Raw genomic sequence first — 26,966 nt, 5'->3', positions numbered from 1 at the left:
AACATGCCCAAGCCTTTAATATTGGCAATCTCTTTTCATACAACCAGAATTACTCAGTCCCTGCATTGTTTATTCCTTCCATGATCATGATACTCAATTTAATCTCTCCATGTTTTCATGGCCTGGTACTTATATATGTTTGCAAATGCTCTGATGACTTCATTCAACAAAGTCTGAATAACAGAAAAATTGACAACCTAAGTTTTCGAAACAAGGCCTGACAATCATCTTGACCTTCCTGTTGAAAGCACCATCTTTTGCAGGAAAGCATCCAAAGCTACAATACCTGTTGAACTGTATCCTAAAAGCAGTATGTTCAAGATAATAATAGTGGGCCAGGGTCTTATTTGCCAGCTGATGCAACAGTCCCAACCAGAAAGAGAATGATTAAATATATCAAGTGGATGGTGGATGCACATAAATCAGACATCCAGTGCATTGCACTTTACACCAATGGTAAATACAGGTCTAGAGCCAAACTTTACAACATCAAGCACGTTTCTCATGCTTGGGATGCTTAGAGGGATTCATCTTTTTTCAAGGAGGAGGGTCTATGGAGACTGGAGTCCCCTAGGGGATCCCTTCAGATAGTAGGGTGCCCCTTGTAGCAGGCAGACAGGTGATTCTATGTGCGACATTGCATTCCTGCTGGGATGCAGTTTACAAGAACTACATTCTTGGTCCATTCCCTCATTCTTCTCATGTTGATGCACTTACATCTTCCTTACACATGCTCATGTGGGATTCAAATTTCTCAACTCTTATCTATGAGAGGAGGGAGGTGCAACATTTGATCACGAGAGCACAAGCTATGGCATACAACTGGGACCTAATGCAGCTGATTGAGAAGGCCAGCAAGATTCCTCACAAAGAACCCAATGCCAACGTTGAGAGGAAAAGCACGCCCTCAGGAGGAACCTGCCCTACTTCAGCCATGTTAGAAGAGCAAAACAAGCAGCAGAATAGTAAAAGATGCAAGATCAATGAAAGAGAGAATGCAAACGGAAATACTCTCCTAAGACACGAAATGTCTAGACCTTGACTACTTCAGCCATGTTAGAAGAGAAAAACAAGCAGCAGAATAATAAAAGATGCAAGATCAATGAAAGAGAGAATGCAAACGGAAACAGGAAGGCACTGAGAATCAAGAGTATAATGGCTAAGCACCGGCTCACACACCCACAGGCTCCTCTCCACACCAAGAATTTGCAAGTACATAATTGAATGTTCCTATGGCCACACTCCCTCCTTTTATAGACAAAACACAAAAAGAAGGTAGAACTCACCAACAAAGGCAAGTACGAGATCCAAGCTAGAGTTTCTGGAGACACCATACCTATGGTAAGCCATATGCAAGTCTCTAGAGCAATTAAGGATTGTGTTCAATGTTGTTTGCTTTATGTCACTGATGTAAAAGATAATATAAATGCTGAAAACCAAGAGAGACTTCAGCTCTTGGAAAAGTATAAAGATTGTTTTTCGGAAGATCTTCCTTATCAGCTTCCCCCAGAAAGGCCAGAAGACCATCATATTGATATTATTCCGGGTAGTTCTCCTCCTAATATAGCACCATACCGTGTGAGCCGTCCTCAACAAGAAGAAATCAGAAAGCAAGTCGAAGACCTACTCAACCCTGGGCTAATTAGATCAAGTAGCTCGCCATTTTGTTCACCGGTTCTTCTTGTTCAAAAGAAAGATGGCACATTCAGGATGTGCATTGATTATCGAGCCCTCAACAAAATCATTGTGAAGAATCGGTTTCCTATTCCCAGAATTGACGACATTTTGGATCGTCTAGGAGGCTTAAAGGTTTTCAGCCGCATTGATCTAAAGAGTGGTTATCATCAAATTAGGGTAATACCACAAGATGTACACAAAACTGCTTTCCGCACTTCATACGGTCTATATGAATTCTTGGTGGTTCCTTTCGGATTAACCAATGCACCAGCCACCTTTAATTGAATAATGGAGCGCATCTTTAGAGAGCATCGACAATATGTCGGTACTTTCTTTGATGATATTCTTGTCTTTAGCAAGAATGAAGAGGAGCATCATCAGCACTTGGAGATTGTTCTACAATTACTTCAACAAAATCAACTCTTGGTAAATGGTAAAAAGAGTGAATTTTTCATGCATAAAATAAATTACCTTGGGTATGTCATCTCTCTGAAGGGATTCAAATGGATCCTGAAAAGATCAGGATAATCCAAGAATGGCCTCATCTTCATTATGTACATGAGGTGCGATTGTTTCTTGGCTTATGCTCTTATTACCGCCACTTCATCAAGCATTTTGCACATATGGCTTCTTCACTTCATGACATTACAAAGAAGAAGACCTCTTTCCAATGGAAGGAAAAAGAGAAGGCAGCCTTCACAAGGCTGAAAATAGCTCTTACTTCTAGACCTGTTCTTATCATTCCAGATTTGGTAAAACCATTTGTGGTGGAAGCAGATGCTTGTGGTGATTGTATTGGTACAGTGCTAAATCAAGAAGGCCATGCCATAGCCTTTGAAAGCCGCCGTCTAAATGATGTGGAGAAAAGGTATGACATATATGAAAAGGAGCTCTTAGCAGTGGTTCATGCTTTGAAGATATGGAAACATTATCTTTTAGGCAATGAATTCCTTATTAAAACTAATCATCAGAGCTTGAAGTATTTCAAGACTCAAAAGCATTTGCAAGAGAAACATGCAAGATGGGAAAATTTCTTGTCTAAGTTTCATTTTCAAATTATGTACACTCCAGGGAAACAAAATGTAGTTACTGATGCACTTTCTAGAGTGCCTTGCATTGCAACTATTACAGTGGCTCATCATGAAGATTTTCAAGCGATGAAGAATACTTATGATGAAGATACTGATTTTGCAGCAATTTGGTCAAATTTACAGCAAGGAGGTTCTCATCCAGATTATTCCATAAAAGACGGTTACCTTCTCATGAACAATCGCCTTTGTGTCACTCTTCCTGTTCGACAAAAGGTGCTTAAAGAAAGTCATGAACCCCCTTATGTAGGGCATAGAGGGAGGGCAGCCACTCTAAGTGCAATGCGCCGTACGATTGTTATTTGTGTTTCTATGTCAGAGTATTTCTTTACAAAGACCCATAAACTGAACAACCTACATTAAATGCAAGTCTGATTTATTAGCAAATGTCACATGGCTTCAAAAATGGTCGAGTGGAGCTACTACATATGGACATAGTGCCCCTCTACCACATGGTTGTAGATCCTATCCAAAACAAGGAGAATATAGCTGCCATGCATATGGGCTGAGGAATTATTGTTGGCAAGAGAATCTCCGCCTAAAATGTCTCAGAAAGGGAAACTAACAATCAAAGACTACGTCAGGGCTCCTAATGCCCGCGTTTAAGTTAGACTAAGGCTCACAATAGGAGATGGCCATACAAGTCACGCATCTACTAACACCCCCTCTCAAATCCTCAATATAATGGAAGGCCAAAAGAGCTAAAATGGTGGCAAGAAGAGTGCGACTATCAATGAAGAGAAACAACCAAGAAGAAGTATGATCCCCTCTCTAAATGAAAGCACAATACACTAGGAGATCACCATGGGCCAAAAGGATTAAAGAGGCATCAAAAGGATCAAAAGGATTAAAGAGGCATCAAAAGGATCACTTCCATGATGGCCAAAATGGAAATGGGTGGGCCAAGCTACTAACCCAATTGAGAGAGACAACGAGGAGCTATAGAAGGCACATAATTTGCAAGGAAAAGAACATTAAGGATGGGTGGGCCATGGGATGGGCATACTAATAGCAAGGGATGGTGGCTCGATGATGAAGAAAAGAGGTCACTCCATGAAGGAAATCCCCAATGAAAATAGTAATCACTAAAGGACCTCCTCACCATCTTGGAAAGCCCCCTCTAAACAAGAAGGGCTAGGAGCTCCATAGAGGCACAACCACATCCCCAAATCATCTCCCTCAAAAAGAGATGGGGAGAACAAGAGAATCTCCGAAGGAAATGGTAGGGGATGAGGTAGAATTTGTAGGATGGAGGACGCACTAATGGAAATGGGTGCACCAATAGAAAGATACCTAGAGAGGTCCTTCAAACTAAAAGGGGAATGGAGCAAATTTAGCCCTCCTCTACCAGCATGTTCCAAGGATGGATCCTAATATCTAATACTCAACAAATATTGTTTACTTGCTGAAGATAGTTTGAATAAATAGTCTCATAAGGCCATGAGCAAAGTAAAACAAAAGCCCAAGTCCGAAACATCAAGGACATCGTAAAGTAAAGGTACAATGCTAGCACCACAAATAAGCACCGATGAGATGTCACCCGTTATCATTATATGCTCCTAAGTACAAAGATCCTAAAGTCAATCTCCTCGACGAGTCATATGACTTACAGCACCAATGTCAATGAGCCACAATCTCCCTAAAGATGAGATAGCTGAAGAAGACAACTCCACATGAATGTGAAGAAAGGCCGACTTTATCAAAATGGCAAAAGTGAAAATAGATGCAGAAGTAGGCTCCATCATTCTTTAATTCACACCAAGACAAAGATGGGGGTATTTCTTCTAGCACTTCTCCTTGGGATGAGAGGTCTTCCCATGTAGCAAACGCTTGGAATATCCTTCCACCTTCCCTTTGTATCCATATCTAAGTTAGAAGATAACTCTCATTTCTTTGACTTCTTTCCTTTGTTTGTCCTTTGTCAGAGGAAGATGCCACAAAAGCATCACTCTCTACACTGACTCCATGAGAATCTATCTCCTTGTGATGCACACCTTGCTCTAGCACCATAGGGATTAACTCTTCCCAAGTGATGAGAAAGTGTGTACAAGAGATGAGAAGACTCATATAGAAGACATCATAGTTCAATAACAAAAGATGTAACAGAAGCATCACAACAAGAAAAAGCCACTCTTAATCTCCTTGATTGAAAATACACCATCTACCACTACTATTAAGAGAAGGTTGTAGGGTCCTACATGGCACTTGCCCAAGTCCCCTCCAAAACCCTCTCTCTCCATCTCGAGGAAGTTACTATATGTATATACTCTACATCACGTGTATTAAAGGCCTATTTATAAATATCCTTATCTATGAATTTTTCTTGAATAAAACATAACCCTTTTCTATTCAATTTGTAAATAACCCCTTTACATTACACCCTTCTATATATACAAAATGTATAAAAATTGTATTTTAAAAATACCTTATTTTGAACCCACGTGATGCACATTTATATTCATGAGTAACATGCGCACCTCTTCCACAATATGCATGTGAAGATAAGCTAGGGTTTGCACTGAGAAAACATAGAATATACGAATACAACTAAAACACAATAACTCAAATTAAAAGGCAAAAACCCTAAATGCAAAATGCAAAACTCAAGAACACAAAAACACAAACACAAATACAAAAAGATGAGAACTCTTAAGTGAATGATTCAATGCTGTAAATGAAGAAAAGAACATATAAATTGCTCAAAGGCAGAGCAATGGATGTAGTCGAAGTGTGACATCCACTAGAGATAGATCCCAAGTGTTATAACCACCAGTTAGAGATGAGAGTGTGCTGAATGCCGAAGGGCAACAAGCTGGTCACCAAAACACAGCAATTTGTAGGCTGGAAACTAGTAAACGCAGCAATGTACCAACATAACCAGGCTGTAAACAACAAGGCGCCAGCTGAGAAGGATTGATCAGAGGATGTACCGCCCTGCACTGTCATAAATGTAAGCTGGCTCAAGCAGATAATGATGCTGATCAATAGGGCAGCCAGCCGAGACAGTAAATGCAGGAGTTCTCAGACAACGAATGCAATTGCCAGCGACTAGAAATTATCACCAACAGTAGTGGTGTCACAACTCTATAGAAACAGAATTTGTATCCTTTTTCATTAATTTGTCTATATAATGATTTATTAAATTTATTTCCTTTGCACTAATTAGATATAAAGAAAAGTGCATTGGAGCTGGCCACTGATGAGTGGTCACAGGTTATGGTGGACCCACGCGGTGGGTTAGAGAAAAGATAGTTCACACTTCCACCTATATGACCCGATTGGGCGCCTGTGACTAGAACTCACGCATATCAGGGTTAGACTCGCACACAGAAAGGATTGATGTCTTGAAGTGTGGGCTAGATCCACCAGAACAGACAGTTACAATCAACAAGATGGCATGATCATGAAATGCTTGTATAATGTGCATGTGTGGGCTGAAAGCTTGAAATGCACATTTCTTTGCATAGGAAAGTCACATGAAGATTCGGATACCGTTTTTGCGATGTACATGGAAAAAGCTTTCATATGATAGCCATATTGGGGGGGTCCCTAAATTTTAAGAGATCCCTAAATTTTAGGAGGTCCCTAAATTTTAGGAGCCTCGAATTAGCCTAAAAATGCTAGTCCTAAAAAATAGGGATGTCATTCTAAAAATAGTAAGTTCTGTACTCTGACTGTGCTTACTAAATTTGGTTGTTTCTATTCTTGACAGTATTCAACCCAAAAAGGAAGGCCATAGAGAAGAGACAAGTGTCAAGACACTTGTCACACAAGTTTCCAAGTGTCCCACCACTTGTCACATCTCATGACATGTGGCTGGACACTTGTCTTGTGCTACTCCACTTTCCCCTTTTGTACTAGCTCTCCCCTCTCCTATAAATAAGAGCTCGTTTTTCTTCATTGAGCATCATTTTTCTTTGCTGTAAACTCATGTACAACACCCACAGATAGCCAGAAACTGGCCCCATCCATCCCCATCATCATCCCCCACTTCTCCATTATCAAATTCCTCCATATTCCCTCTTCTATCACTGCTGTTTTACAAGACAGCAAGCCTGTAAATTCATTACAGCACCTCCTTCTCGAGCTCTTTCTTCCATTTTAGCTACAAGAAGCAAGCCCTATCCATGTACTGCTGATCAACGATGGAGAAAGGCTGATTTCCCCTTTTTCTTCTCTCATATTGTAAAGAAATCAGTTCTTATCATTGCATAATAGATAATGCATGTGTGTTTGTACATCTTTGCATGATCTTGTGAGAGTGAGAATTACCTTTTTCTCACTCTCAGGTTGATTGTAACTGAGCTCTTCCCTAAGGGACTTGGGTTGAGCAGAAATACATTCCTTCGGGGGGGGTTGCCCATCTTCAACCCTCAATCTTGTCTCCATTACTTTTACATTTTCATGGCTATAATTTTGTGAGTAATTTTCATTTTTAGCTTTAAGTGTTCATTCTCTTTTATATTAAATCTTGAAAACAAGCGAATATCATAATTGTTAAGCATACTACGTTGTTCGGGGCGTTTACAGTGGTATCAGAGCTTTGGCTCGGTCCTCACCTCAACACTGGTAGTGCTTACAATTATAAGTTTGTTTGTTTTCAGCCCTTGCATTGAGTGCTTAAGCATATTTTTTTCTCTTAAGAGTCTCAATGGATCAATCGAGTGCTATCCTTCAAGCCATTCAAAGTCTTAGAGAGGAGAATCAGCAAATTCGTGAGCAACTTCTCAAACTAGAAAAAGTTGAGAATCCCAAAGAATTCAAGGAAAGAAGCCCATCTACTTCAAGGAGACAAAGCCATACCAATGAAAGGAGCCGATCAAGAAGTCCAACTACTTCTAAGAGGCAGTCCCATTCTACTTCAAGACAAAGAAAGAGAATGCGTCGAACCTCATCCTCTTCTTCAAAGTCATCTGGCGCCTATTCTGATGGACCCTCTTCTAGTAACGAAGAGTCACACCCTTCTCGTGGAAGACCTCATCATCATCAAAGGCGTCGACATTCTTCACCCTCGTCTCCATCTTCATCCCCATCAAGCACTTCATCATCTTCAACCTCAAGATCCGAGCATGGACGAAGGCATAAGAAGAAGAAGAAGACTAAGTCACTATCTCAACTTGAAAAGAAGATCAAGTTCAGTATGTATGATGGTTCCCGAAATCCTGATCTTCTTCTGAAGTTTATTCGTCAATTTCAAATTTTGTATGGTCGTGACAAGTATAAAGAAAAAGAAAAGATTAAGTTTGCAGCTTTACATTTAACCGACTTAGCCCATACTTGGTGGACGGGGTTGGAATATGATCATGCTGCCCCAAAATCATGGCGGTCCTTTGTTTGCCTGATACAAAGCCAATTTCTTCCTGTTCATTTCAAAAGAGATATAAAAATGGAATGGGATCGGATTTGGCAAAGGAAAAATGAGTCACTTGGTGACTATACCAAGAGATTTTGGGAGCTACTTTTGAAGGTCCAACATTTCAAGAAGATCAGCAGTTCGGAAAAGCTTAGGAAGTTTCAAGGAGGTTTTCATTTTAAACTTCGTACTGCTCTTAATCATTATCATTGTTCTAGTCTCAGGGAACTCATTGACCATGCTGAGACATGGGAAATGGAGCACAATGGCAACAAATCATTCCAAAAGAATGATAAGAAGAGAGTAGCTGATGATGAGGAGTATTCAGCCCCAAATGAAGGACAAAAACAGTGGCAAAAGCAGCCATCAAATCAAAAGAAGATGAAGCCCTATGCACCTCCTAATGCTCCTCAATTTCGCTCCAATCTATACCCACAAGCAAAGCAACTTTCCGAAGAAGAAAAGCAACGCTTCATGAAAGAAGGGAAGTGCTTTAAATGTGGACAAACAGGCCACATAGCGAAGCAATGTCCAAACAAGGGACAAAGCAAGGTTTCTGACAACAAGCCTAAGTCGCCAGTGAAAATCAATGCTATCAGTGATGTAGTTGCAAACACAACTCACACTCCAGAGACACGCAAATTATTAAAAGCTTGGGGACAGTTGCAAGGTAAGCAAGCACTATTCTTGATAGATCTTGGGACAAATGAAAATATCATTTCCTTGCAATTAGCTAAAGAGCTTAGATTAAAGAATGAAGAGATGGACACTCCGGCAGAAGTTCGCCAAGCTTTAAATGCTGATGAAGGTGACACAGTGAAGACTGTGATACCCTACATTGGCAAGCTCAAGTTTCAAATTCAAGGCTACAATGACGAAGATACCTTCTGTATCGGAGACCTTGATGGTTGCGATGTGATTCTTGGCATGCCCTGGAATCATAGAGTAGATTCAACCATTTTCTCTCAGAAAAAGAAGGTAGAACTCACCAACAAAGGCAAGAAGTACGAAATCCAAGCTGGAGTTTCTGGAGACACCATACCTATGGTAAGCCATATGCAAGTCTCTAGAGCAATTAAGGATTGTGTTCAATGTTGTCTGCTTTATGTCACTGATGTAAAAGATAATATGAATGCTGAAAACCAAGAGCAACTTCAGCTCTTGGAAAAGTATAAAGATTGTTTTTCGGAAGATCTTCCTTATCAGCTTCCCCCAGAAAGGCCAGAAGACCATCATATTGATATTATCCCGGGCAGTTCTCCTCCTAATATAGCACCATACCGTGTGAGCCGTCCTCAACAAGAAGAAATCAGAAAGCAAGTCGAAGACCTACTCAACCGTGGGCTAATTAGGCCAAGTAGCTCACCATTTTGTTCACCGGTTCTTCTTGTTCAAAAGAAAGATGGCACATTCAGGATGTGCATTGATTATCGAGCCCTCAACAAAATCACTGTGAAGAATCGGTTTCCTATTCCCAGAATTGATGACATTTTGGATCGTCTAGGAGGCTCAAAGGTTTTCAGCCGCATTGATCTAAAGAGTGGTTATCATCAAATTAGGGTAATACCACACGATGTACACAAAACTGCTTTCCGCACTTCATACGGTCTTTATGAATTCTTGGTGGTTCCTTTCGGATTAACCAATGCACCAGCCACCTTTAATCGAATGATGGAGCGCATCTTTAGAGAGCATCGACAATATGTCGGTACTTTCTTTGATGATATTCTTGTCTTTAGTAAGAATGAAGAGTAGCATCATCAACACTTGGAAATTGTTCTACAATTACTACAACAAAATCAACTCTTGGTAAATGGCAAAAAGAGTGAATTTTTCATGCATAAAATAAACTACCTTGGGCATGTCATCTCTTCTGAAGGGATTCAGATGGATCCTGGAAAGATCAAGATAATCCAAGAATGGCCTCATCTTCGTGATGTACATGAGGTGCGATCGTTTCTTGGTTTATGTTCTTATTACCGCCGCTTCATCAAGCATTTTGCACATATGGCTTCTCCACTTCATGACCTTACAAAGAAGAATATCTCTTTCCAATGGAAGGAAAAAGAGAAGGCAGCCTTCACAAGGCTGAAAACAGCTCTTACTTCTGGACATGTTCTTATCATTCCAGATCTGGTAAAACCATTTGTGGTGGAAGCAGATGCTTGCGGTGATTGTATTGGTGTAGTGCTAAATCAAGAAGGCCATGCCGTAGCCTTTGAAAGCCGCCGTCTAAATGATATGGAGAAAAGGTATGACATTTATGAAAAGGAGCTCTTAGCAGTGGTTCATGCTTTAAAGATATGGAAATATTATCTTTTAGGCAATGAATTCCTTATTAAAACCGATCATCAAAGCTTGAAGTATTTCAAGACTCAAAAGCATTTGCAGGAGAAACATGCAAGATGGGAAAATTTCTTGTCTAAGTTTCATTTTCAAATTATGTACACTCCAGGGAAACAAAATGTAGTTGCTGATGCACTTTCTAGAGTGCCTCGCATTGCAACTATTACAGTGGCTCATCATGAAGATTTTCAAACGATGAAGAATACTTATGATGAAGATACTGATTTTGCAGCAATTTGGTCAAATTTACAGCAAGGAGGTTCGCATCCAGATTATTCCATCAAAGACGGTTACCTTCTCATGAACAATCGCCTTTGTGTCACTCTTCCTGTTCGACAAAAGGTGCTTAAAGAAAGTCATGAACCCCCTTATGCAGGGCATAGAGGGAGGGCAGCCACTCTAAGTGCAATTGAGCGCTACTTTTATTGGCCAACATTACGAAAAGATACACATAACTTCATTGAGGCTTGTCTGGTATGCCAAAAATCCAAATATGATAGGCAGAAGATTCCAGGATTGTTGCAACCTCTTCCAGTGCCCAAAGATCTATGGGAATCTATCACAATGGATTTCATCTCAGGTATTCCAAGAACACCTCAAGGTCATGATATGATTTGGGTTATAATTGATAGATTCAGCAAACAATCACATTTTATTCCATGTCATAAAACATTGAAATCCGCACAAGCTGCAAGACTTTTCATTCAACATATCTTCAGATTACATGGTATGCCTTCTGAGATCATTTCAGATAGAGACTCCAAATTCACAAGTAACTTTTGGCGTGCTTTATTTGAGAATTTGGGAACCACTTTAAAGTTCTCAGCTTTTCATCCTCAAACTGACGGCCAAACAGAGGTGATGAATCTCACTCTTTTGGATATGTTGAAAGCTTATGTTAGTGAACATAAGTCACAATGGGAGAAATATCTTCCATTATTGGAGTTTGCTTACAACAATACAGTGCACTCATCCACAGGGAAAGCTCCAAATGAAATAGTACAGGGTAAAGTGATTCCTCCTCCAATTATTCGCACTAAAGATAAGATTTTTGCTGCTGATGAGTTTGCTTCAGATTTAAAAACCACAATGGATCAAGTTCGAGCCACTATCAAAGTTTCCCAAGAGCGACAAAAGAAGCAAGCAGATAAACGAAGAAGACCTTTGGCTTTTGAAAAAGGTCAATATGTCTTGCTAAAGTTTGATAAAAGCAGGCTCAAACAAGGTTCTGGTCAAAATTCATCTTTTCCAAAGCTCTCCAGTAGATACTTTGGACCCTTCAAAGTGATTGAGAAAATAAATGAAGTTTTTTATCGACTTGAGCTTCCTGCTCATTGGAAAATACACAATGTTTTTCATGTAAGTTTGCTAAAACCTTACATAGGACTAGAACCAAAGGAACCCATTACTGAAGATCCCCCAGAAGTTGAAGAAACAGAGCAACTCTTGGAACCTGAAAAGATTTTATTTCTCAAGGATCGAACCACGAGAAGTGGCCTTGTGACACGAAAATTCTTACTAAAATTCAAAAATCTACCCACAACAGATGCACAGTGGGTAGATGAAAAATTCATGAAGGATTACCCAAATATTCTACAGCAATATCAAGAAGCTTTTCAGCTGAGGACAGCTGAATAAAAGCCAGAGGGCTGTCACAACTCTATAGAAACAGAATTTGTATCCTTTTTCATTAATTTGTCTATATAATGATTTATTAAATTTATTTCCTTTGCACTAATTAGATATAAAGAAAAGTGCATTGGAGCTGGCCACTAATGAGTGGTCACAGGTTATGGTGGACCCACGCGGTGGGTTAGAGAAAAGATAGTTCACACTTCCACCTATATGACCCGATTGGGCGCCTGTGACTAGAACTCACGCATATCAGGGTTAGACTCGCACACAGAAAGGATTGATGCCTTGAAGTGTGGGCTAGATCCACCAGAACAGACAGTTACAATCAACAAGATGGCATGATCATGAAATGCTTGTATAATGTGCATGTGTGGGCTGAAAGCTTGAAATGCACATTTCTTTGCATAGGAAAGTCACATGAAGATTCGGATACCATTTTTGCGATGCACACGGAAAAAGCTTTCATATGATAGCCATATTGGGGGGGTCCCTAAATTTTAGGAGATCCCTAAATTTTAGGAGGTCCCTAAATTTCAGGAGCCTCGAATTAGCCTAAAAATGCTAGTCCTAAAAAATAGGGATGTCATTCTAAAAATAGTAAGTTCTGTACTCTGACTGTGCTTACTAAATTTGGTTGTTTCTATTCTTGACAGTATTCAACCCAAAAAGGAAGGCCATAGAGAAGAGACAAGTGTCAAGACACTTGTCACACAAGTTTCCAAGTGTCCCACCACTTGTCACATCTCATGACATGTGGCTGGACACTTGTCTTGTGCTACTCCACTTTCCCCTTTTGTACTAGCTCTCCCCTCTCCTATAAATAAGAGCTCGTTTTTCTTCATTGAGCATCATTTTTCTTTGCTGTAAACTCATGTACAACACCCACAGATAGCCAGAAACTGGCCCCATCCATCCCCATCATCATCCCCCACTTCTCCATTATCAAATTCCTCCATATTCCCTCTTCTATCACTGCTGTTTTACAAGACAGCAAGCCTGTAAATTCATTACAGCACCTCCTTCTCGAGCTCTTTCTTCCATTTTAGCTACAAGAAGCAAGCCCTATCCATGTACTGCTGATCAACGATGGAGAAAGGCTGATTTCCCCTTTTTCTTCTCTCATATTGTAAAGAAATCAGTTCTTATCATTGCATAATAGATAATGCATGTGTGTTTGTACATCTTTGCATGATCTTGTGAGAGTGAGAATTACCTTTTTCTCACTCTCAGGTTGATTGTAACTGAGCTCTTCCCTAAGGGACTTGGGTTGAGCAGAAATACATTCCTTCGGGGGGGGTTGCCCATCTTCAACCCTCAATCTTGTCTCCATTACTTTTACATTTTCATGGCTATAATTTTGTGAGTAATTTTCATTTTTAGCTTTAAGTGTTCATTCTCTTTTATATTAAATCTTGAAAACAAGCGAATATCATAATTGTTAAGCATACTACGTTGTTCGGGGCGTTTACAAGTGGACAACCACAGGCGGAGGGGCTACAATCGATGATGGTTGAACACTAAATGGTGATGGGCTGCAGGCTGGAGACAGGCCGCCAACAACAGCAAAGAGTGTAAGGACTGAAGTAACCTGCAAAACAAGGATAGGTTGAATGGTGGGGAGATTGTCTATTTATAGATGTAAAGGGATCCTCCCAAATTAAAATTAGGGTTTTGCTTATGGGACACAAAAGCTCTCCAGGACCATGTTCCAAATAATGAAACTTTTGGTAATTTACATGTTTTGGGGTTTTGAAATGCATTTTTAGCTCAACAATGCGAGCCGCTACTGGATAGATGTGCACCTCCTTCCATGAGCAAAGGACAAAGATAGACAAATGGATAGACATTCCAGTAAAGGACAAGATATTTCAACTCTATGACCAAAAGCCCAAGATGGAGGAGCACAACATATGTAGATGTACATTGTACTATGACATACAAGAGGGTATGATTGTCTCTGTTGTGAGGGGTTTGGACCTCTCTATTGTGTCATGAAATATGAGGACCAAAGATGTCTAGGGCTTTTCCTCCTCAAGTTCTAAAGGCATCGCATAGCGCTACTATGAAACAAGCTTCCACTACTATGAGGAACCACATAGCACTACTATGAAGCAAGAGACTAGCTTGCCCAAAGGAACCAAAACAAAGAGCAATGGCAGATTTCTTCCACAGACCAATTTCTATAGGCACTACTAGTTCAACAGACCCAAAGTTATCTTGCCAGATTACATCTACCCCATGCTACATACAAAGTCACACTAGACAGGGAAATTGCATTTTGCTAAGCAAAGACAACCTCAACACATCAGCAGAGCGGCCCTAGACCACGCTATAGTCAAATCAAAGCCATCATTGTAAGGCATAGAACACTCACCCCTCGACACATTAGCAGAGCGGCCCTAGACCACATCATAGTCAGGTTCATGTCCTAACATTGAGATTTAGAGAGGAGCTACTGAATCTAGATATCTTCTACATACAATTTTTAGACTTAGAGATCTTTAGATACCAGCCTTATACTAGGATGCATTTTTTTCCCTTTCACGATCAGATGACATTAGACACATATGTACTCTCATTTTGTCTCAAAGGCCACATTGGCTTTTCGCAAATGTTACTATTTCTTTCTTCCTTTTTCCCTAATCTCTAAGTTGATTTGTTGGTCATGTGTTGTCATATAGTCAATGTTTTCTTTACAAATCCTACTGTTTCCTCAAACATTATCAAAGTAAGGTGCCTAAGACACCCAACTTACCACCATGCTAGTTTTTGCAAGAGTGCATAGAGGCTAACTAAAAATGTGTCTGTCTAACCAACCAAAGAAGTCACCAACAAAGTTGACATCCTTCCCCTCTCCATCTGTGATGCCTCTTCAGGAATGGTCTGCCACATCTTTTGCACTCAAACAGGTACTTCCCATTATTTACATTCTCCTTCCAATGATTTTCTTCTTGCTGCCTTATCACAATCACAACTCCCACCCACCAATCTTTTGTGTAGACCTAACTTTTCAAAGCCACCTGCGTGAGCCCCATCTATTCCTTTTCCCTCTACTGCAGGCACTTGGGTATGACTACTCCTAGTGGCAGAGTCCCAGCTTCAGTGTCAAGTGCATCAGGGCTGACCATGTTGGGGACACCGCTATAAGGTCCCCAAGTAACCCAAATGCAAGGACCACCCCATCATGGATTTGGCACACCATCCTTACCCAAATGACTGCTCATTTTCCTTCTCATTCCACAGCTCCTTTCACAACTCCTCAAGCTCTGCACAGATCCACCTTGCAGGACCATCTATGCTTGCTGGAGCCTTTGGGGCAATTCCCTAGGTGTATAAGGGTACACATTAGGATGCATTTGAGTATTTTGATCTGAAAGACTTCAGGCATATCAGTTAAACAAGGATAAACAATTGACTTCCATAAGGGAAAATTGGATTGATTGTGACCGACCAATAGGCATATGAGTACATACCTTACACTTCCCTAAACTCATGTAGGATGATCAAGGCACTCATGAAAGCTTCAAAATAAATCAGCAGCAGTAGGTCTAAACTTCCCTAAACTCACTTAGGATGATCATTAGGCACTTACGAAAGCTTCAAAATAAATAAGCAGCAGTACGTCTACATATGTAAATTCCAGAAGTTATTATACCGCTTTGGGAAACAGACTGGCAAAGATTCTTACTGCCTGGGTCTTATAACGAAAGATAGATATTCCTGTGAGGATCTTATAAAAAGAAAACATTCAATGCAAAAAACTTTCGCAGATTTTGGACCTACCTTAATCAAGCATTTGATGTGTTTTTGGACGGCAGTAATATGTTCTGAATATGAAATCAGCTTTCCCATGTCAGGCACACAATCTTAAAATTGGACTCACAAATGGCCCTTACTGTATACACACTGCTCGGTCATTAAATTGATCATCATAACTGGCTATTAATAGTTAAAGGACGAGATAGACAACCAATGCTATCATTAAAAAGCACTTGATTGAACAAGGCCCTTTTCAGTAACTATTACTTTGAAGTCTCTATTGAAGAAAGCAAGATTCTTTCAAGTGCACAGTGAGACTTCAGTATCAATCATTCTACACATTCCAAGGGAATAAGCCTACCTTCTGCCCCATGCATGAAACTCGCCTCTCCTTACTTCATCATCTGGCTGGAAGCCTCCATTCTCCCAACCATTCATCCGGACAGAATCACCACTTAAAAGAACCCATTTCAAAATATAAAGTTCCTCACTCTCCAAAAGCCTTGCCGCCTTTATTTGCTCTTTTAAAACCAGAAGAGGCTCAAAAAACCAATCTAATATACGTTCTTGAGGTCGGTTCTCCATTGTCACTTCCATGCCATCAACTGTCAGTCAAAAAGAAAATTTAAACAATCACTAATACAGAAATAGGAGACCAAAACAACCAAATCATAAACAAAAAGACAGTATCTAATCAGAATAGATATTTACAAATGTTCTGTTTCTTGACACAACTTTCAAAAACATACACAATAACACACAAGGGAACTCCAATTACATGGAATGAATGTGCTTGAAATAAACCTTAAACACTCAAGTGACTTACATTCAAAATGAGTTGACTGGATTAAAGTCATGTTGGCATCAATATGGCTGCAACATTGTGTCTAATGGATGGAGTGATAGGGAAAGTGGTAAATTGTAATTTGTACTTGACGCTTTCTTCTAATAATTTACATGCTAACTTTATTTTTAATTTTGAATACACTAAGTTAGTAATTAGTAGCTACTGATGACAATTGTTGACTCTAAACACTCACATAGACGCCAACACATGATTAATATCTTAGTATCACGTTCTGTCAGTACCACATCGTTAAGTGGGTTGGATGCTTTAGCCCCTAGCTTAAGCATTCCTAGGGAGTGAATGTTCTCATATCAAGAGAGCTATAGATGAGATTGGGGCACAACATGTGGTGCAAGTCATCACAAATAATGGCTCAAATTGTGCAAAGATAGGTGAGTATGTTGGAATGGACTTTCCCACTATTGCGTGGACTCCATGTGCCTCACTTGATCTCATACTGAAGAATGTGGCATCTTTTGCTTGGAGCCAACCTTGGAGAAAGCCTTGTGCATAATCAATTTCATCACTCGCAAGTCCTTGGCTTTGGCTCTATTTAGAAGCATTTGCCACTACGACCTTGCAAAGCTAGCAAAGACACATTTCCGATATTGATTTCTTATGCTTCATTAGTAAGTGATCATTTATGATTTTTATTATGCATATAAAATAAATGTTTAAAGTATTTTGACTCTCGAGTTTTGTGTCTTGACTCGTGTGTCTAGGATGGTCCAAACAAAAAATTCTCTTCGTCGACTTGTATGTAGCGAGGAGTGGAATCCATGGAGTGGGAGTCAAACAATCGAACCACGAGAGATGACAACTTACATATTGAGTGATGGGTATTGGGATGAAGCAAAGGCTATCAAAGAAGCCATCTCACCCCCCTATTTTATCTTGCGCCTCTTTGATAATGAGAAGTGTACCATGAGCTAGCAATAAACTATATGCCAAGATAGTAGTGAAAGTGGCCAAGATTTGTCGCATCAAACGCATGTTGCGATTCAACTTTTAAGACTCAATATGTATCATGAGGTCTAGTCAATAGCATGTCATCCACATAAAGAATGAGAATCAAGAGGTTGTTCTAGTCTTTGCGGACATAAAGTGTGCTTTTAGTGTGTAAATTATCGAAGCCAAGAGCAATCAAGTATGCATGTATCTTTTCATACCATGCCCTAGGTGCTTGCTTTAAACCATAGAGGACCTTATACAAATAACACACTTTGCTTTCTAACCCTTTCTAAACAAACCCAAGAGATTAAGTGACATAAACCTCCTTGTGAAGATCGCCATTCAGAAAAGCATTGTTCACATCCAACTGATACACATACCAATCATAATGAGCATCCAAAGTGATGACACTACAAATGGTGGTCATACGTGAAGTGAGTGCAAACGTCTCATCACGGTCAATCCCATGCTATTAGGTATACCCTTTGGCAACAAGACATGCCTTGTAGTGATCAATGCTACCATCAAATCTACGCTTTGATTTGTAAACCCACTTTGTGCCTATAGCATGCTTGCCAACAAGCACATCACATAACTCACATGTGCCATTTTTATGTTTTATCACTGATTGCATAGCTGCCATCCAATGTTCATTTTGTAAAGCGTCATGCAAAGAGGCAGGTTCCTCATTGCATGTAGTAGCTATGAGTTCCAACACAACCAAGTTACCCTGTGCATGGCGAGTAGCTACTCTAGTTCTACTAGGAAGTGGAATGGACTGTTTGCTGCCCCATAACATATCTAACAACCATCTAGGGACTGTTTTAGCTTCCCAAATAGCAAACCTCTCATCAACCACTTCATAATCAGCAGCAACGCCTTGATCAATGGGCTTAAAATCAGGCTGTTGTTCAGCGTCTGTTGCTGATTTTGCTGCTGTAAACCCTCAATAGGTTGCTAAAATTAACCAGAATCAGGTGCAGTTTGCTGAAATAAAGGCAACAAACTTTCAAGTTTCTGGTCATTCCAAGCCTCTTAAGGCATACATTCAACCAATGCTTTAGTTGGGCTGGGATTCAGCACATACACTCCACACATGATAGCATTAAGCCAAAACTTTGGGGGCTGCTTATTGTGTGACAACATACAACGGACCATTTCCATCACAACGCGATTATTTCTTTCAGCCACACCATTTTGTTGAGGTGTGTAAGACATAGTACACTGACAGATAATGCCCCTTTCAGCCAAAAAAGAGTTGAACCCCCTAACACATATTCCCCCCCTTGACCAGTATGTAGTGCAATCACCTTGCATCCACTACCATTTTAAGCCAAGGCCAAAAAGGTTTTAAAGCATGCAAAGACTTTTGATTTGTACCTCAAAGCATATATGCCCAACAATGATGGTTTAAAGCATGCAAACACTTTTGATTTGTACCTCAAAGCATATGCCCAACAATGATGAGTCATGTCATCAATGAAGGTAACAAGAAAAGAGATATTGCTCAAGCAATCAAGGATCGCCTCTCCCCAGCAAAGTATCTCTAATAGCTCTCCTGCCCGTCACGTCGTTGTGCCCCCGCCCGCCTGTTCGTCATGCCCCCACCCGCCTATTCGTTGTGCCCCGGCCCGCCCCGGCCCGTCGCTTCGTCGTGCCCTGCCGATACAGCGCCTTCACTAGCGACTCCCTCCCTCACCATCGACTGCTACCAGTGCCCATCCTTCTTGCCTTCACTAGCTCCCTGCGCACCGCCTGCATCCGCCCTGCCCCCTCCGCTTGCGCCTACCTGGCCCCCCCCCTCCCCGCCTATCTTTTTCCCCGCCCCCCACGTGTTGTCTTGCCGGAGGCCTGGCCCGCTCACCACCATCGAAAACAACCCCCCCCCCCCCTTTCGCCATCGACACCCCCCCTTCCCCCTCCAGTTGCTCCCTCCTCCTACAGCAACTCCCCATCCAGTAGCACAACAATGCGCTATGTAGGTTCTCCTAGAAGGGACGCGCAATGGAAACCTATGGTCAGACGCCGGCGCACTCACCGAGTACCCCCCAGTCGAACACCTTGCGCATACTCGTCTCTGAGGAGCAGCTCTTAGCCGTCCGAGCTAAAGAGCTGGAGCTAATGGAAACAGCAATTTATGGTCAGGTAGTAGGACATTCCCCAGCCAAGGCCCAGCTTTGGCACTGGCTTCACTCCACCCTGCGCATCGGCACAGCGCAAATCATGGAGGCGGTCCTATTGGGCCAAGAGATCTTCATGGTCCACCTCAGCTCGGCAGACGCAGCTCGCGAGCTACTCGCCAGTTTACCATATGCATCCACAAAGGGGGTCATATACTTTACTGTGGAGGCGTTTGCACTCCACAAGACTTTGGGCAGCACTTCGGCACTATCCTTCCCGCATCCTTCACAGATGCAGTGACAACTGCAGGGGTCCCAAAGGTACGGGTGGCAGTGAAAGAGGTCAAGAATATCCCACAGTTCCTAGAGATTGAGGCAGGCGGTCACTTCTTTAGGCAGCAGGTCATTGTGACTGGGCAACCAAGGCAGTGCCTGCACTGCTACGACTTTGGGCATCAGGCAGGAGTTTGTAAGCGTTTCGGAGCCAAGGTGGCTCCGCCCACAAGTCCGCAGGTGGACGCTGACGGTTTCACACGGGTCCAAAGACGACAGAGAGGGAGACGGCAAGGGGGGCGCAGCCAGCTCCTCAAACCCAGCCTCGTAAGCAGGGTGTTGGCGGGCGAGCGGTCCCCTCTTGGCAAAGCACTCCACCACCCCCCCTGTCCGCCCCACCCGACAGGACCGCAGCCCCCCACATTCTCCACATGCGCCACAGACTGCCTCGCCTGAGTTCCCACCCCTACCGAGCACCCCCCTGATCCGCACCCAGGTCAGGTGAGCCCCCCCAAACCCACCCCCCCTCCTCCCACAGGAGGTGATGAGCCACACACACCTACCTCCTCTGCACACCAATAGTCTCCCCCCGTCCACACAGCCACCAACTCATCTGCCTCTGCCACCCGCCATACTTTCCTGAGACAGGCACAGCTACTGCCACAAGAGTTCTTCCGCAGTGGCCCATGGTCCTACCTGCGAGTTGCGGAGCGCGGAGAATTCCCACTACCTCTAGAGGTGGGGATCTTCGTGGTTCGTAAGTCAAGGAGGGGCAAGGTCCACCTACTAGCACCACCGGATGGACCAAACTACGCCTTTTTTCTTCAATCATCTTACTCAAAGGAGTGGACGACTACACAGATTGAGGAGGAGTTGAAGAGTCAGGTGGCGGATCACATCTCCCAGTGGATGGGAGATGAAGGATTAGCACTCTTTGCACAATAGTGGCCAGGATGCATGATGGACATTAACTGGTGGGCTAGCGCCGACGTCCCGTACTTGAGCATTATCTTTCGAGTCCCCCCCACAGTGGAGAGCGCCGAGGGACGTGATTGAGTGGCCCCAAACACAGGCGGCCCGCTTCTACCAGTGTACAGAGTCGCGTTTTTCAGCATGGCTGATAGATGCATTGATAGTACCACCTGGATCATCTATCACCCCTATGGTTCGGCCGAGGGCCACCATGGGGGACTGGAGTTCACCATCCAGACCGGCGGCAAAGCGCACTTGCATGCCTCACAATCTCTCTTCCTCATCTGCAGCATCCACACCGAATAGATGCCAGTTCGGTCAGTCACAGGTTTCCCCATGAGCTTACATCTTGCATCCTAGAATGTGAATAATCTCCACTACAGTGGGACACTTGGCTCAAGGAAGCTGATTGTTCGGTAGGAGTTGCAGCCTGCCCTTGCCAGACGGATAGACATCTTGCTTCAGCAGGAGCACAAGCTCACCTTCGCCCAGGCTCAGCGGGTTGGGAAGGTGCTTCTGGGCAGCTCGCATACTTACTGGGAGCATGCCATAAGTCCCCACGGCAGGAGCGGAGGCATATGCACCTCCATTGACCGGAGTCTCACCACTTGTGTACGAGACCACGGGACGATAGTGGCAGGAAGGGTTCTATGGATCAGATTCGATATTGGGGACTCGTGTATTGGAGTCCTCAATGTCTATGCCCCTACGGAGGTTAGGGCACGCAGCAGGTTCTGGGTAGAGATTGCAGCTGGACTCCCAGAGGTGGACTCCTGGATTGTTGGAGGAGATTTCAACATCCTGGAGGCTTTGGAGGACCAGCAAGGCAAAGAAAGAAACTACCAGGGCATGGCTGGGGAGGAGGAGGAGGCATGGGAGGTCTTTTTGCTTGCAATCGGAGCACGTGATGCCTGGAAAGACCCTGCCTTCCACAGGAGGGAGAGGTCGTTGGACTTCTCCTGAGGATACAGGCAGCTAGGTGGAGCCCTGCTGGAGCGGTTGGACAGGTTTTATGTGAGAGAGTGGGGAGGCTCTCGTGGAGGCCACATTGAGAAGTTGGCAGGCACCACCTTATCCGATCACTGCCCGGTTCTCCTAACACTTGATACCTCAGCATCCGCCCTAGATACACAATCCTGTCGGATCCCTGACTCGATCTATAGGAGGGTGGAGATGTTGAGACAGCTAGAGCAGATTTGGACCAAAGAGTAGATCAAGAGGGACAGGATAGCAGAGGAGGTTGCAGAGGTCCTAGCCGAGTCAAGCAGAATCTGCCAAGAGGCAGCCGTACAGGTGAGGCAGCAGTGCTGGGACGAGGAGAGAGCACTCCGGCGGGACCTTGCAGCCACGCAGAGATTATTGCACGAGGCACCAGGGGACCCCACCCTCCACGCACAGGAGGTGCGCGCGCGTGCAACCATTGATAGCCTAGAGGACAGGCGCTCGGAGTTCTCTTTCCGCACTTCAGCAGCCTTTTGGGCGCGGAAGGGGGACACGATGTGCAGGGAGTTATTCCAGGTGCACCAGCCCCGCACCGCGGGAGAGCACATACGGAGCCTTAGGGATCAGTATGGAAGGACCCGTTCTAGCCTTGATGAGGTGATGGAGATTGCCACCGACTATTACACGCGCCTCTTCCAGCATGAGACAGCTTAGCTAGAGGACAGAGATGCAAACAACAGGTATGGGATCACACCCCGTCCCTCGTCACAGAGGAGATAGAACACGCTCTCCTAGCCCCCTTCACAGAGAAGGAACTAGAGGAGGCTTTCCACACAGGATGGGCAGAAATGCCCGCGGGAGGGTGGCCTCTCTAAGGCTTTCTTCACTACCTACTGGGATGTGGTGAAGGACCCCCTACTAAGGGCTTTCCAGGAGATCTTCACCTCAGGACATATGCCAGGGAGTCTCTCGGCAGGCCTTATCAGTCTTCTCCCCAAAGGGGGAGATCGGTTGGAGCTCTCCGAGTGGAGACCGATCACCTTATTGTCAGTGGCCTATAAGGCACTGGCAAAGATGATTGGTAGGCGATTACGCCATGTGCTTCCATATATCATTCATGACACACAGACAGGCTTTGTCCAAGATAAGAGCATCCTAGACAATGTATTTACATTCTTTGAGGTGATAGAGTGGGCTCAGCACAGTGGGCAGAGACTGGCAATACTACTCTTGGATTTTGAGAAAGCTTATGATAGGGTGGACTGGGATTTCCTAGAGGGCACCATGGTGAAGTTGGGATTCCCCCATGCTTGGATTCGCAGGGTCTCCGGCTTGTACAGATCAGCCACCAGCAACAGCAGGGTTCTCATAGACCGAAGGCGAGGGGAGAAGTTTCAGCTGGAGAGATCAGTCCGACAAGGCTGTCCCCTGGCCCCATACATGTTCCTACTCTTCGCAGAGATGATGTCTCACTTCCTCAGGTCCCGTGTGAGCGGACTACACGGCTTCCGACTTCCAGTGAGAGAGGAGACCGAGTTGTTAGACTCAGAGTACGCAGACGACACATACCTCTACATAGAGGACGATGAGGTAATGCTGGAGAGAATGAGGCTGGCTCTTGATGTGTTCTACATTGCAGCGGATGCGAAAATCAACTAGCGAAATTCGGTTGGTTTCCTCACAAACCCGGACTCCAGCACGGAGTGGGGCGTCTACTTGGGATTTAGATGGGTGAGCAGAGGGCAGACCGTCCGATACCTAGGGTGCCAGGTGGAACTTGACATCACTCCTGCCCAACAGTTTCTTCATGTCCTAGATTCTATTCGGAGGAAACTGACCTACTGGAGCATGGTTCGCCTCTCACTAGCCGGTTGAGCCCTGGTGATTAACGAGGTCCTCCTAGCGACGGCCTGGTACATCGCCTCGTGTTGGTGCTTCTCCTCATCGTGCGTAGGGCAACTTCGCCACCTAGTGCGGAATTTCCTTTGGTCTGGGTCTGATGGCTCCAGGAACTCCAGGGCCAAGGTGGCGTGGGCGACCATCATACGACATCGATCAGAGGGAGGGCTTGGGATCATAGACCCAGAGTATCAAAGTATGGCCCTCTTGGGCAAGCTAGTTGTCCGCAGTCTCACACCAGACGGGCAGACCTGGAAGGTCTTACTGCAAGAGGGCCTTCAGGATTGTAAACCGAGGCTTGGCGGTGAGTGGAGGCCGTCCCTGAGATGGATCTTCACGTCAGCCCAGATCACCCCCCTCCCCAAGATCACCTTTCCTTCGGAGCCTACTCCACGTGTGGCACGGACTCCGTAATGCCCTAATCCAGAGCCCCCCAGGTTGCCAGGAGGAAATAGACCGTCAGTCGGTGATCTGGAACCTCCAGGTCAAAGATAGGGAAGGGGCACAGATAGGTGAGCGCCCCCACATCCAATGGGCTGGGTGGGAGGCTGGGTGGGAGGCCGGCCCAGCTCGTTCCATCAGGACATGGCGGGAGGTGTATAGGATGGCGGACGAGGAGGTGCTGCAACGAGTATCAGGTTGCACAAGAGGAGTGGAGTTGAGGAGAAGAGAGATAGACGCAGCAATACCTCCAGAGTGGCTTGCCCCCCCGATACGAGAGCCGATAGAGCCCGGGGAGGTATGGGCAGCTAGGTTCTCTCCAGCAGGAATCCCTCTTCAAGTGGCAAGTAGAGTGGGTGGCGCCCCCCAGGGGACCTTCGCCGTTCAGGAGGGGGGACGTCTGGCCCTTGACAGAGGGCATGAGGATGAGGGGATTGCCACCCTTTCGTGGAGGAGGATTCGGGTGGTGGGTCTTCAGGGGAAGACTTGGCGACTAGACCCCTATGTTTTCTGGAAGGAGCTCAAGAAGTGGCGCCTTTGGATCTGGGAGGGTAGACCACTTGATGAGCTGGAGTGGGATCCAGGAAAGTGGCTATGGCCGGCCCCTGCGGTCACAAAAAAGCCACCCAGGTTCCTAGAGTATACTGTCAGGATTGGCAGACATGTACTAATGCAGGAGGATATGGACTGGGCACCGTCACGCAGCAGGCACTAGGCGAAGCACATCACGGAGCCCTTCCGACGGACCTTCTGGCGCCGCCTATGGGATAGCTAGAGGCCGAGGAGGGTGTCGTATTTTTTATGGCTGGTGGCACATGGAGGCTCGGCGGTGGGAAGCTGGCTTGCTCAGATGCAAAAGGAGGTTGTAAGCGCTACACATAGCAGCCTTTGGAAACCCCAAAGCACTGCCTTTGGTCTTGTGAGGAGACGTAGCTCGTGTGGAGAGAAGCATGCCGTATCCTTCGACGTATAGCGCCCAACCTTGGGTGTATCTCATGGGGAGCTTTCTGTTGGCAGGCAGTCAACCAGGGCCGTCACCTTTTGTATGAGGCCGGGATGCAGGACACGATATTCATGATCGAGGCAAGGTCATGCACAGTGGTCGGTTTGGAGGCTCTACCCATCCGCCAGGTACTGGAGTCCACAGCAGACCGCTCAGAGATATGGGAGATCATAGGGAGTCTTACTAGATGGCATATTTGGAAGGCGAGATGCTAGGTGGCTTTCGGCAGAGAGAGACTTTCAGCACTTGCGACCTTAGCAGAGTTATGGACCTCCATCATCCATTCCCTCCACGGCCGATGGGATCAGGTGCAGGGCGAGTCCAGGGCTTGTCAGGAGCTCCATGGTCACTTCATGCGTACCTGGGGCGGCCAGGGTCTGTTCTTTGTGATGCAGGCAGACAATCCCATTTGGCAATATACCCCCCTCCCCATGGCTTCTTACCCCCATCCCCCCCAGAACGCCTTGAGAGGCTTGTATACATTATGTACTGGTAACTCTGCTTCAGCTCTAGCTAGTCTGTTGAGCATGAGCACTCTGTTGTAATCAGCTTTTTGAGTAATATAATCGGCCACATTTTACTTGCAAAAAAAAATTACGGTAACAAACTACATGTATCCTTCAATGGATTTGACATGCATGGGCCCACAAACATCACTATGCACAAGCTATAATTTATTATCAGTACACATAGATCTACCTTTGGAAAATGAAGCACGATGCAGTTTGCCAAGTAAACAACTTTCACATACAATGTGAGTAGGTGCTTTTAACGAAGGGAGATGAAGCATCATATTTTAGTTTTTCAAGTAAGGCAAACTGTGATAGTTAAGATGATTAAACTGAGCATACCATAACTCAATCATCCACAATGGTGGCATCAACTTGTAAGGCATCCTCTGATACTCTCCTCTCATATAAATCAAACTAAAAGAGTCCATTGTACAATGTATCAGTGATAATGAGGGCATCCCCATCACTACATCCATAGACACTGCATTGATCCATGTGCAATTTAGCCACAAATCTAGCACATGCAATGGCTAAAACCTAAAACAAATTTTTCTTTATACCTAGCACATACAAGACTTTTTCAAGTATGATAGTTTTTCTATCCACTGCAATAATGAAAATCTGACCAATGCCTTGGATTGCATACAAAGCATTATTTGCACATACAATAGATCCCCCCTTTTGTACATTTGCATATAATACAAACAAGTCATGAAAGGACATTATGTGCTTGAAAGCTCCATTGTCAAAATACCATGTGCTACAATTTTCAGCAACTAAAAGACTATGCTCATGTGAAGAAGGCACAACAAAAGCATAAGATTAACCTATGTCTAAGCTTAAATGTGCGGTTGCATCCTCTTTCTTCTTTTCACTTTCCATCCTCTTTCTGCATTCCTTAATAACTTGCCTCTTTCTTTTGCAATAATTACATCTCTTTTGCTTCATTGGTGCTTGAAGAGTCCATAGAAGAAATTACTTTGCCTTAACCATTTGAGTTTGGGGGCTACCATGGCTTCCCCATGTTTCGATGGCTCGCTACAAATGCTTGATTGTCCATACTTATGTTAGAGTGATTCAGCCTCGATTGCTCTTCTTGCAACAATAGTGATATCAGTGCATCAAATGTGTATGCATTAGCATCTTCT

At 44.0% G+C, this 26,966-nt stretch overlaps 1 protein-coding gene across 1 annotated transcript in view; it reads right to left on the bottom strand.

The window, feature by feature from the left end:
* LOC148029767 (putative membrane protein At3g27390) overlaps positions 1-26,966 on the bottom strand; it is an 87,092-nt gene that overhangs the window by 14,297 nt on the left and 45,829 nt on the right. The window contains exon 9 of the mRNA XM_087686091.1: positions 16,220-16,463. Coding sequence (XP_087542217.1) covers positions 16,220-16,463 — 244 coding nt within the window. The remainder of the gene's footprint in view (positions 1-16,219; positions 16,464-26,966) is intronic.

Source organism: Lygodium microphyllum, chromosome 10 (assembly GCF_053477565.2).
Source record: "Lygodium microphyllum isolate KBCC chromosome 10, Lygodium_microphyllum_v1.1.10, whole genome shotgun sequence".
Taxonomy (NCBI): domain Eukaryota; kingdom Viridiplantae; phylum Streptophyta; class Polypodiopsida; order Schizaeales; family Lygodiaceae; genus Lygodium; species Lygodium microphyllum.
This window is presented reverse-complemented; position numbering and strand designations above follow the sequence as displayed.